Source organism: Entelurus aequoreus, linkage group LG19, assembly GCF_033978785.1.
Source record: "Entelurus aequoreus isolate RoL-2023_Sb linkage group LG19, RoL_Eaeq_v1.1, whole genome shotgun sequence".
Taxonomy (NCBI): domain Eukaryota; kingdom Metazoa; phylum Chordata; class Actinopteri; order Syngnathiformes; family Syngnathidae; genus Entelurus; species Entelurus aequoreus.
In genome coordinates, this window is record NC_084749.1 from 19,352,653 (window position 1) to 19,366,491 (window position 13,839).

General features: G+C 39.6%; 1 protein-coding gene across 2 annotated transcripts in view; it reads right to left on the minus strand.

The window, feature by feature from the left end:
• The window catches only part of LOC133635174 (adhesion G-protein coupled receptor D2), a 273,122-nt gene that overhangs the window by 142,534 nt on the left and 116,749 nt on the right, over positions 1-13,839 (minus strand). For both annotated transcript variants that reach the window (XM_062028051.1, XM_062028050.1), the window contains exon 21: positions 10,001-10,042. In XM_062028051.1, the coding sequence (XP_061884035.1) occupies positions 10,001-10,042 (42 nt within the window). The remainder of the gene's footprint in view (positions 1-10,000; positions 10,043-13,839) is intronic.

The window sequence follows — 13,839 nt, forward strand, 5'->3', positions numbered from 1 at the left end:
AAGACATTTCTGACCTTCGGAAACTATGCCAATTTTTATCAACTACTCCACATTTGCCAGCTCTGTGAAAGAGGTCATGTAAATGCATTTTATAGAGTGAATGTTTTAGAGGAACATATTTTCTTTAAAATGCCAGAGATGGTGAATCCTAAAATATTGTAAGGATCTTTCAACACACATTAAAAACTAAATCCATTGTACCGGAAATATTGCAAACATATTCAATGCCATTAAAACATTCTCTTCAAAACACCCCCAAAGGAGCGTGATGGTCCTAGATATCCCAGCGACCTGGAATATCTTCGGATATTACTCAGAAATTGTGACAACCTTAAGGTCAAGGACAGCCCGGAGTTTAAGAAAATGAATTTGAAAGCACTAAAAAAAAGCCACTTAAGCAAGAATGCAGCGTTGATTTATTTTACGGCACGAAGGGTCAGCCCTTGCCTGCCTCTGGACTGTCAGTGTCTTGTCTTTGACTGAAGGACAAGATCCTCGAGCGCGGAGAGGACTTGAGGAAAGTGAAGACAAAGCACGCAACAGATGCAAGTGGAGGTTCATGCTAAAACAAAAGACTATGACAATTGGAAGAAGAATGATGGAGGACTGGATGAATAACTATTACTAGCCATTGACCACCTGTCAAACATGATGAAATGTTAGCTAATAATGGCCATGATGGCCTTGTACATTCTAATCTAGATAAAGATGTTTCTATCCATCCAAACCACATGTTGACTACCTAGTTACTTTTTAAGTACCAGCTAGAGATGTCCGATAGTATCGGACTGCCGATATTATCGGCCGATAAATGCTTTAAAATGTAATATCGGAAATGATCGGTATCGGTTTCAAACAGTAAAATGTATGACTTTTTAAAACGCCGCTGTGTACACGGACGTAGGGAGAAGTACAGAGCACCAATAAACCTTAAAGGCACCGCCTTTGCGTGCCGGCCCAGTCACATAATATCTTCAACTTTTCACACACACACAAGTGAATGCCAGGCATACTTGGTCAACAGCCATACAGGTCACACTGAGGGTGAGTGTATAAACAACTTTAACACTGTTACAAATATGCACCACACTGTGAACCCACACCAAACAAGAATGACAAACACATTTCGGGAGAACATCCGCACCGTAACACAACAGAACAAATACCTAGAACCCCTTGCAGCACTAACTCTTCACTTCAATAATAAATATGGCAGTGCCATGTTGGCATTTTTTTCCATAACTTGAGTTGATTTATTTTGGAAAACCTTGTTACATTGTTGAATGCATCCAGCGGGGCATCACAACAAAATTAGGCATAATAATGTGTTAATTGCACGACTGTATATATCGGTATCGGTTGATATCGGAATCGGTAATTAAGAGTTGGACAATATCGGAATATCGGCAAAAAAGCCATTATTGGACATCTCTAGTTACAAATACGAATCACAATTCATTCAAAAAGTGATTTTTTTCTGATAAATGCTATAATTTGTCTTTTAAATTGTTACAAGTACACCTCTGCATAATATTGTATCGTTATCAACATCAAAGAAAACAACACATCAGTCTTTCCTCGTCTCCCACCGTAGCCACAGTGAAGCCCAGCGCGACATACGCTTCGTCATGTTCTCGTACGGCAAAAAAACCTAAAAAGAACATGTTCCTCCGAGGTATATTGTCAGAATAATTGTATCTAAGTTAACACAAAACTTTGTGTTTCAATGAGTTCCCGGCGAGCAGACAAAAGCTGTCTTTGATCCTACCAAGAAGAAGGCTTGTAAAACTCCACTGTGTACGATGGGAAGCGACATGAAAGCGTCGGTTTCTTTCTTCTATTGTAATCCACAGGAAGATTTTGTCTTGACCCGAGATCTACAAAGCGGAGAGGAAGCAGGGCCTGACTCCCCTCCAAACACCTTTTCTTTGAACCCTTTTACGACCTTTTCATTGAACTGTTTTGTAGTCAAAAGCGACGGCTGTTTACGACCCCCCTCCCTTAGAAACAGCTGTTGCCATGTAATCAGGGAAAGTCCAAATAATGTTAAAAAAAAATAATGCACTTTGTGACTTCAATAATAAATATGGCAGTGCCATGTTGGCATTTTTTTTCCATAACTTGAGTTGATTTATTTTGGAAAACCTTGTTACATTGTTTAATGCATCCAGCGGGGCATCACAACAAAATTAGGCATAATAATGTGTTAATTCCACGACTGTATATGTCGGTATCGGTTGATATCTGAATCGGTAATTAAGAGTTGGACAATATCGGAATATCGGCAAAAAAGCTATTATCGGACATCTCTAGTTATAAATACGTATCACGATTCATTCGAAAAGTGATTTTTATTCCATACCACTGATAAATGCTATAATTTGTCTTTTAAATTGTTACAAGTACACCTCTGCATAACATTGTATCGTTATCAACATCAAAGAAAATAACACATCAGTCTTTCCTCGTCTCCCACAGTAGCCACAGTGAAGCCCACCGCGACATACGCTTCGTCATGTTCTCGTACGGAAAAAAAACCTAAAAAAAACATGTTCCTCCGAGGTATATTGTCAGAATAATTGTATCTAAATTATCACAAAACTTTGTTTTTCAATGAGTTCCCGGCGAGCAGACAAAAGCTGTCTTTGATCCTACCAAGCAGAAGGCTTGTAAAACTCCACTGTGTACGATGGGAAGCGACATGAAGGCGTCGGTTTCTTTCTTCTATTGTAATCCACAGGAAGCTTTTGTTTTGACCCGAGATCTACAAAGCGGAGAGGAAGCAGGGCCTGACTCCCCTCCAAACACCTTTTCTTTGAACTCTTTTACGACCTTTTCTTTTAACTGTTTTGTAGTCAAAGGCGATGGCTGTTTACGACCCCCCTCCCTTAGAAACAGCTGTTGCCATGTAATCATGGAAAGTCCAAATAATGTTAAAAAAAAATAATGCACTTTGTGACTTCAATAATAAAAATGACAGTGCCATGTTGGCATTTTTTTTCCATAACTTGAGTTGATTTATCTTGGAAAACCTTGTTACATTGTTTAATGCATCCAGCGGGGCATCACAACAAAATTAGGCATAATAATGTGTTAATTCCACGACTGTATATGTCGGTATCGGTTGATATCAGAATCGGTAATTAAGAGTTGGACAATATCGGAATATCGGCAAAAAAGCTATTATTGGACATCTCTAGTTACAAATATGAATCACAAATCATTCAAAAAGTGATTTTTTTTCTGATAAATGCTATAATTTGTCTTTTAAATTGTTAAAAGTACACCTCTGCATAACATTGTATCGTTATCAACATCAAAGAAAACAACACATCAGTCTTTCCTCGTCTCCCACAGTAGCCACAGTGAAGCCCAGCGCGACATACGCTTCGTCATGTTCTCGTAGGGCAAAAAAAACTAAAAAAAACATGTTCCTCCGAGGTATATTGTCAGAATAATTGTATCTAAGTTAACACAAAACTTTGTGTTTCAATGAGTTCCCAGCGAGCAGACAAAAGCTGTCTTTGATCCTACCAAGAAGAAGGCTTGTAAAACTCCACTGTGTACGATGGGAAGCGACATGAAAGCGTCGGTTTCTTTCTTCTATTGTAATCCACAGGAAGATTTTGTCTTGACCCGAGATCTACAAAGCGGAGAGGAAGCAGGGCCTGACTCCCCTCCAAACACCTTTTCTTTGAACTCTTTTACGACCTTTTCCTTGAATGTTTTGTAGTCAAAGGCGATGGCTGTTTACGACCCCCCTCCCTTAGAAACAGCTGTTGCCATGTAATCAGGGAAAGTCCAAATAATGTTAAAAAAAAATAATGCACTTTGTGACTTCAATAATAAATATGGCAGTGCCATGTTGGCATTTTTTTTCCATAACTTGAGTTGATTTATTTTGGAAAACCTTGTTACATTGTTTAATGCATCCAGCGGGGCATCACAACAAAATTAGGCATAATAATGTGTTAATTCCACGACTGTATATGTCGGTATCGGTTGATATCTGAATCGGTAATTAAGAGTTGGACAATATCGGAATATCGGCAAAAAAGCCATTATCGGACATCTCTAGTTACAAAGACGAATCACGATTCATTCGAAAAGTGATTTTTATTCCATACCACTGATAAATGCTATAATTTGTCTTTTAAATTGTTACAAGTACACCTCTGCATAACATTGTATCGTTATCAACATCAAAGAAAACAACACATCAGTCTTTCCTCGTCTCCCACAGTAGCCACAGTGAAGCCCAGCGCGACATACGCTTCGTCATGTTCTCGTACGGCAAAAAAAACTAAAAAAAACATGTTCCTCCGAGGTATATTGTCAGAATAATTGTATCTAAATTATCACAAAACTTTGTTTTTAAATGAGTTCCCGGCGAGCAGACAAAAGCTGTCTTTGATCCTACCAAGCAGAAGGCTTGTAAAACTCCACTGTGTACGATGGGAAGCGACATGAAGGCGTCGGTTTCTTTCTTCTATTGTAATCCACAGGAAGCTTTTGTTTTGACCCGAGATCTACAAAGCGGAGAGGAAGCAGGGCCTGACTCCCCTCCAAACACCTTTTCTTTGAACTCTTTTACGACCTTTTCTTTGAACTGTTTTGTAGTCAAAGTCGATGGCTGTTTACGACCCCCCTCCCTTAGAAACAGCTGTTGCCATGTAATCAGGGAAAGTCCAAATAATGTTGAAAAAAATAATGCACTTTGTGACTTCAATAATAAATATGGCAGTGCCATGTTGGCATTTTTTTTCCATAACGTGAGTTGATTTATTTTGGAAAACCTTGTTACATTGTTTAATGCATCCAGCGGGGCATCACAACAAAATTAGGCATAATAATGTGTTAATTCCACGACTGTATATGTCGGTATCGGTTGATATCTGAATCGGTAATTAAGAGTTGGACAATATTGGAATATCGGCAAAAAAGCCATTATCGGACATCTCTAGTTACAAATACGAATCACGATTCATTCGAAAAGTGATTTTTATTCCATACCACTGATAAATGCTATAATTTGTCTTTTAAATTGTTACAAGTACACCTCTGCATAACATTGTATCGTTATCAACATCAAAGAAAATAACACATCAGTCTTTCCTCGTCTCCCACCGTAGCCACAGTGAAGCCCAGCGCGACATACGCTTCGTCATGTTCTCGTACGGCAAAAAAACCTAAAAAAAACATGTTCCTCCGAGGTATATTGTCAGAATAATTGTATCTAAATTATCACAAAACTTTGTTTTTCAATGAGTTCCCGGCGAGCAGACAAAAGCTGTCTTTGATCCTACCAAGCAGAAGGCTTGTAAAACTCCACTGTGTACGATGGGAAGCGACATGAAGGCGTCGGTTTCTTTCTTCTATTGTAATCCACAGGAAGCTTTTGTTTTGACCCGAGATCTACAAAGCGGAGAGGAAGCAGGGCCTGACTCCCCTCCAAACACCTTTTCTTTGAACTCTTTTACGACCTTTTCTTTGAACTGTTTTGTAGTCAAAGGTGATGGCTGTTTACGACCCCCCTCCCTTAGAAACAGCTGTTGCCATGTAATCAGGGAAAGTCCAAATAATGTTAAAAAAAATAATGCACTTTGTGACTTCAATAATAAAAATGACAGTGCCATGTTGGCATTTTTTTTCCATAACTTGAGTTGATTTATCTTGGAAAACCTTGTTACATTGTTTAATGCATCCAGCGGGGCATCACAACAAAATTAGCCATAATAATGTGTTAATTCCACGACTGTATATGTCGGTATCGGTTGATATCAGAATCGGTAATTAAGAGTTGGACAATATCGGAATATCGGCAAAAAAGCTATTATTGGACATCTCTAGTTACAAATACGAATCACAAATCATTCAAAAAGTGATTTTTTTCTGATAAATGCTATAATTTGTCTTTTAAATTGTTACAAGTACACCTCTGCATAACATTGTATCGTTATCAACATCAAAGAAAACAACACATCAGTCTTTCCTCGTCTCCCACAGTAGCCACAGTGAAGCCCAGCGCGACATACGCTTCGTCATGTTCTCGTTCGGCAAAAAAAACTAAAAAAAACATGTTCCTCCGAGGTATATTGTCAGAATAATTGTATCAAAGTTAACACAAAACTTTGTGTTTCAATGAGTTCCCGGCGAGCAGACAAAAGCTGTCTTTGATCCTACCAAGAAGAAGGCTTGTAAAACTCCACTGTGTACGATGGGAAGCGACATGAAAGCGTCGGTTTCTTTCTTCTATTGTAATCCACAGGAAGATTTTGTCTTGACCCGAGATCTACAAAGCGGAGAGGAAGCAGGGCCTGACTCCCCTCCAAACACCTTTTCTTTGAACTCTTTTACGACCTTTTCCTTGAACTGTTTTGTAGTCAAAGGCGATGGCTGTTTACGACCCCCCTCCCTTAGAAACAGCTGTTGCCATGTAATCAGGGAAAGTCCAAATAATGTTAAAAAAAAATAATGCACTTTGTGACTTCAATAATAAATATGGCAGTGCCATGTTGGCATTTTTTTTCCATAACTTGAGTTGTTTTATTTTGGAAAACCTTGTTACATTGTTTAATGCATCCAGCGGGGCATCACAACAAAATTAGGCATAATAATGTGTTAATTCCACGACTGTATATGTCGGTATCGGTTGATATCTGAATCGGTAATTAAGAGTTGGACAATATCGGAATATCGGCAAAAAAGCCATTATCGGACATCTCTAGTTACAAATACGAATCACGATTCATTCGAAAAGTGATTTTTATTCCATACCACTGATAAATGCTATAATTTGTCTTTTAAATTGTTACAAGTACACCTCTGCATAACATTGTATCGTTATCAACATCAAAGAAAACAACACATCAGTCTTTCCTCGTCTCCCACCGTAGCCACAGTGAAGCCCAGCGCGACATACGCTTCGTCATGTTCTCGTACGGCAAAAAAACCTAAAAAAAACATGTTCCTCCGAGGTATATTGTCAGAATAATTGTATCTAAGTTATCACAAAACTTTGTGTTTCAATGAGTTCCCGGCGAGCAGACAAAAGCTGTCTTTGATCCTACCAAGCAGAAGGCTTGTAAAATTCCACTGTGTACGATGGGAAGCGACATGAAGGCGTCGGTTTCTTTCTTCTATTGTAATCCACAGGAAGATTTTGTTTTGACCCGAGATCTACAAAGCGGAGAGGAAGCAGGGCCTGACTCCCCTCCAAACACCTTTTCTTTGAACTCTTTTACGACCTTTTCTTTTAACTGTTTTGTAGTCAAAGGCGATGGCTGTTTACGACCCCCCTCCCTTAGAAACAGCTGTTGCCATGTAATCAGGGAAAGTCCAAATAATGTTAAAAAAAAATAATGCAGTTTGTGACTTCAATAATAAATATGGCAGTGCCATGTTGGCATTTTTTTTCCATAACTTGAGTTGATTTATTTTGGAAAACCTTGTTAACATTGTTTAATGCATCCAGCGGGGCATCACAACAAAATTAGGCATAATAATGTGTTAATTCCACGACTGTATATGTCGGTATCGGTTGATATCTGAATCGGTAATTAAGAGTTGGACAATATCGGAATATCGGCAAAAAAGCCATTATCGGACATCTCTAGTTACAAATACGAATCACGATTCATTCGAAAAGTGATTTTTATTCAATACCACTGATAAATGCTATAATTTGTCTTTTAAATTGTTACAAGTACACCTCTGCATAACATTGTATCGTTATCAACATCAAAGAAAACAACACATCAGTCTTTCCTCGTCTCCCACCGTAGCCACAGTGAAGCCCAGCGCGACATACGCTTCGTCATGTTCTCGTACGGCAAAAAAACCTAAAAAAAACATGTTCCTCCGAGGTATATTGTCAGAATAATTGTATCTAAATTATCACAAAACTTTGTTTTTCAATGAGTTCCCGGCGAGCAGACAAAAACTGTCTTTGATCCTACCAAGCAGAAGGCTTGTAAAACTCCACTGTGTACGATGGGAAGCGACATGAAGGCGTCGGTTTCTTTCTTCTATTGTAATCCACAGGAAGCTTTTGTTTTGACCCGAGATCTACAAAGCGGAGAGGAAGCAGGGCCTGACTCCCCTCCAAACACCTTTTCTTTGAACTCTTTTACGACCTTTTCCTTGAACTGTTTTGTAGTCAAAGGCGATGGCTGTTTACAACCCCCCTCCCTTAGAAACAGCTGTTGCCATGTAATCAGGGAAAGTCCAAATAATGTTGAAAAAAATAATGCACTTTGTGACTTCAATAATAAATATGGCAGTGCCATGTTGGCATTTTTTTTCCATAACTTGAGTTGATTTATTTTGGAAAACCTTGTTAACATTGTTTAATGCATCCAGCGGGGCATCACAACAAAATTAGGCATAATAATGTGTTAATTCCACGACTGTATATGTCGGTATCGGTTGATATCTGAATCGGTAATTAAGAGTTGGACAATATCGGAATATCGGCAAAAAAGCCATTATCGGACATCTCTAGTTACAAATACGAATCACGATTCATTCGAAAAGTGATTTTTATTCAATACCACTGATAAATGCTATAATTTGTCTTTTAAATTGTTACAAGTACACCTCTGCATAACATTGTATCGTTATCAACATCAAAGAAAACAACACATCAGTCTTTCCTCGTCTCCCACCGTAGCCACAGTGAAGCCCAGCGCGACATACGCTTCGTCATGTTCTCGTACGGCAAAAAAACCTAAAAAAAACATGTTCCTCCGAGGTATATTGTCAGAATAATTGTATCTAAATTATCACAAAACTTTGTTTTTCAATGAGTTCCCGGCGAGCAGACAAAAACTGTCTTTGATCCTACCAAGCAGAAGGCTTGTAAAACTCCACTGTGTACGATGGGAAGCGACATGAAGGCGTCGGTTTCTTTCTTCTATTGTAATCCACAGGAAGCTTTTGTTTTGACCCGAGATCTACAAAGCGGAGAGGAAGCAGGGCCTGACTCCCCTCCAAACACCTTTTCTTTGAACTCTTTTACGACCTTTTCCTTGAACTGTTTTGTAGTCAAAGGCGATGGCTGTTTACGACCCCCCTCCCTTAGAAACAGCTGTTGCCATGTAATCAGGGAAAGTCCAAATAATGTTGAAAAAAATAATGCACTTTATGACTTCTATAATAAATATGGCAGTGCTGTGTTGGCATTTTTCTTCCATAACGTGAGTTGATTTATTTTGGAAAACCTTGTTGCATTGTTTAATGCATCCAGCGGGGCATCACAACAAAATTAGGCATAATAATGTGTTAATTCCACGACTCTATATATCGGTATCGGTTGATATCGGAATCGGTAATTAAGAGTTGGACAATATCGGAATATCGGCAAAAAAGCCATTATCGGACATTTCTAACTGTAATTAATTACTTTTTTGAAGTAATTTTCCGAACACAGGCACTTTCCGACAAGACCGATTGTCGAGACGCGCGGCTCATCCATCAAATTGCGTCATTCCCCGTCGCCGGTGCGCCAAGGCAAATCTAAATGGTAATACCGCAGCATCTCAATATGACATTTTCCCGCTGCTTCGTGGCATCACGTTTCTCTCCTCCGCCTTCTACGTCGAGAACCACGCCGGGGAAAAAACCTCGCCAGGCACTCGGCCGGCGGCTTTGTCAGGATTCTAAATGGAGGACGGCGAGTTTAAAAAACTTAAAGAGGCAGTGAAATATTAGCCAATGTAGGTGAGCAATGAGTGGCTGAGAACCGGCGGAGTGTCAGTGTTTAATGGTCGGACTCGGATGCATATAAGTTAGTCCAGGCATGAAGGGCAGTGGGACGCTTGCGTGGAAACGACGCCCCACACCCCCTTCCCTTGCATCCCGGCCCTCCTCTAACCATCAACCATCACACACACTCCCCCTCCTCCTCCTCAACCGGCACAGCTTTTAACCATGGAACCCATCAGAAACTTGTCATTTCTCTCGTTCACTGCGACAGCCTTGAGACACAATGCAGACTTACCTCTGTGTTGTACACCCCATATATCAGGAAGATGAACAGGCCCTGCAAACAGACAAAGAGAGCGGTGGGGTGAGGTGGGAGGACAAAGTTGTTACACTTGCTTTCTTTGTTATCGTCAAAAAAAAAAAAAAAAAAAAGATCAGCTCTAATGACTGGAATGATGAGCGGTTTGTTTTGAAAGGAAATGAGACGAGGAGCTACTCTTAGAACGGGAACAACTTCTCCAAACCGCGGCCCCCCCCCCCCCTTTTGTGCGGCCGAGCTCCCCGACAAAGGCGCGAGCGTCCCTCGCAAAAAACGTCGAAGGTTCAAATTTGGTTCAAACCCAAATTCTGACGCAGATGAAAACACCCTCGTAATGATGAAGTGCGAGCAGACACAATATAAACATTGTGAGTTCGTAGTACGTACGAAAAGACACACACACACACATACACACACACAAAAAGAGAGCAATTCAAGCCAGACGAAACCATCAAAGAAAACCATTGGAGGAAAACAGCGAGGGAGAGAAAGGAAGGTAATGAAAAAACGACACATAAAAGAAGATATTTCATGTTCACACAACCCCGTGGCCCGGCACTGTGAACCTAACAATGCCATGCCCTTGGACGCATAAAGGCTGCACTTTTGGTCACAGAAAATGTTTGTATTTTATTCTCCCTCCCCCGCAAATCTTTCTACGTACAAGTTTTCGGGTCATAATGTAGACCTATTGCCCAGAATGCTTAAAGCTACTGTACTATCACAAACAAATGTACGATACCATAGAACACATACACACACAAAAATTGAGTGAATTCCTATAAAACTGAAGGACGACAGAAACCATGGTAGTCTTTGAAAAGCCAAGCGCACAATGATTCGGACCTTGCGCCATAGTTGCTGTGGTACTATATGGAAAGCCCAAGGCCTACAAAGATATTTTCTCCAGCCAAAAACAACAGCGACCACACCAGTGGCGGGCCGTGCGTTTCCCACCTAGGCCTTCAGTGATGTCCGACTTCAATGATTACCTCGGAAAAAATACCATAACTGATGTCACCACCATTGCCGGACAAATACTATACAGGAACACATTTACGACCTAATCACATCGACAGTATAAAAAACGGGGTTATTTTCTGGCGCATTTAAAAATCTATTAAAACGCATCAGCTATCCATACACTTAGGTAAAACGGAATCCATCCTATTTGGGTACCAAATCAACCTTTAGAAAGTCAGTGACTTCACTATTAAAGTGGATGACATTGTTATCACCAGGAAAGATGAGGTCACCTACCTAGGTTCCATTCTAGAGGCTAATCTTTCCTGTCATAAAATGGCAACCAAGGTAATCAAAAAGCTCAACCAACGAACGAGATTTCTCTACAGAATCTCCTCTCTGGTCAACAAAAGCACCATGAAGATTCTAGCGGGGACTCTCATTCAACCCTTTTTCGATTACGCATGCTCCTGGTACCCCAGCACCTCCAAAACCCTCAAATCTAGACTCCAAACATCCCAGAACAAGCTTGTCAGGTTACTTCTAGACCTCCACCCCAGATCACACCTCATTCCTACCCACTTCTCCAAAGTGGGCTGGCTCAGGGTGGAGGACAGAGTAAAACAACTTGCACTGAGCCTAGTCTATAAAATCCGCTACACCTCCCTGATACCGAAGTACATGTCAAACTACTTCCATAACGTAAATGACCGCCATAACCACAACACCAGGGGGAGCTCCACAAACCACGTTAAACCCAGATTCCGATCTAACAAGAGGTCTTAACTCATTCTCCTTCTATGCCACATCAATATGGAATGCACTCCCAACAGGTGTAAAAGAAAGTGCATCTCTATCCTCCTTCAAAGCCACACTAAAAGAACACCTCCAGGCAACTACAACCCTAGACTAACACCCTCCCCCCACCACATCCCACCTCCCCGGATTGTAAATAATCAAATGTAAATAATCAAATGTACTGTATATACTTGTTCTTGTGCTTTCTGAACTCACTATGTTCACTGCTCGCTGTACATATCCTACCAAGTCAGACCTACACTGTTACAATGTCCATTTCTCAGATGATATCATTGTTGATGACTGAAGTGCTGATATCAACCAAACCTAACCCCCTCCACGTCCCACACCCCGGATTGTAAATAATGCAAATAATTCAATGTATATACTATGATGATTAACTTGTGTGATGACTGTATTATGCTGATAGTCTATATTTGTACCATGAATTGATTAACGTGGACCTTGACTTAAACAAGTTGAAAAACGTATTCGGGTGTTACCATTTAGTGGTCAATTGTACGGAATATGTACTGTACTGTGCAATCTACTAATAAAAGTTTCAATCAATCAATCTAGCAAGCAATTTAAACATATCTTATGTGGTGCTGTCAAAATTTTAATTGCAAAACACATATTTGTTACTCCCTCGAAGGTCTTAATCAAGGCTCAAGTTGTTCGTTTTTCTCACACTGACTTTTATTTCAGCCACGCATTCTTCTCGTTAACAACAATGCCAAAACAATGCCAAAATAATGACCTCTTGACAAAATTAATGCAGTTCAGCTAAATGTGCTGGTTTTCTCTTTTAATTGCTTTTTTGAGAGCAGAGTCCCGATTTTTCATTATTTTCATTATTAATTTGGTTTTGATGAAACAATTTTATATAGTAAAAGAGAATAATGTTCTTGATATTGTTAAACTGTCAATAGCACATACTATAATACATTAAACAAATGACTGTTAATACATCACTCGAGGATGATGGGAATCTGTAGTATAAGGCCCTGATCGAAACATCCATATCTCTTGATTAAATATGTATTACATACAATTGTTTGATCAAAACAAAGTCAATAGTACCTTAAATTAACTAAAAGCCGCTACATTTTTCCTACACTTTAAATCCATAAGACAGTATGGCTAAATTATGGATTTTTCTTCCGGACGACCAAAAGAACTTTAAAAAAAAAGACCAAGCAAATATACTGAGAATGTGTTTTATTGTTTGTGCTATGGCGCTATCTTTTGGACAAGTTCCCTCCCTGCAGCTGCTGCAGTGTCCTTCCATTTAGTGCTTTCAGCTGTCTTCTAGCCATCCATAGCGTTACACTCGTATGGATTCTTCATTCATCACTCCAAGCAACGTTTGTAAGTTTTACAATATAACTAAAACTACCAAACTACTTACTAAACCGTCCCATGTGTAATGTCTGTAGGAGTGTTTTCATGCATATTTGTACGTGCTATTGTAATGTAATGACGCTGGCGTCGTTAGCATTAGCTATTATGCAAACACTATTATGAGTGTCTATGTTAGTATTATTAACTTACAATGGCATTCTTTTTTCACAAATTCCTCAGTGAACTCAATAAGACGTCACTGTGGAGCTATTGAGTCTGTTTAGATAATTGGAGAGCTGGCTTCCGCAGCTAGTGCGTCCACGACAATGACTTCTGTTTTGTTTGATCGGCCGTTTAACTGCCGTGTGACAGACACCGTTTGGAAACAATTAAGGTACTGTATGTGTATTTCATTTACAGAATTGTTTTCTGCAAATAACTTATTTTGCCAAGTACATATCTGGTGCTTATAGTCTGGTGCAGCTAATATATGGAAAATATTTGTTTCCCTAAAATGTATATAATATCCTGATGCGCTCTATAGCCAGGAAAATACGGCACAATAACTTAACTACTATCTAATACTCATTTAAATACTTTGGGGGTTTTTTTACCCTCAAAGCCCTCCTGTGTCCAGGGAATTATTCCCTGAGTTTGTAAACATTAACAAAAACAACAAAACCAAAAAATGGATTTGTCAATCTAGTATC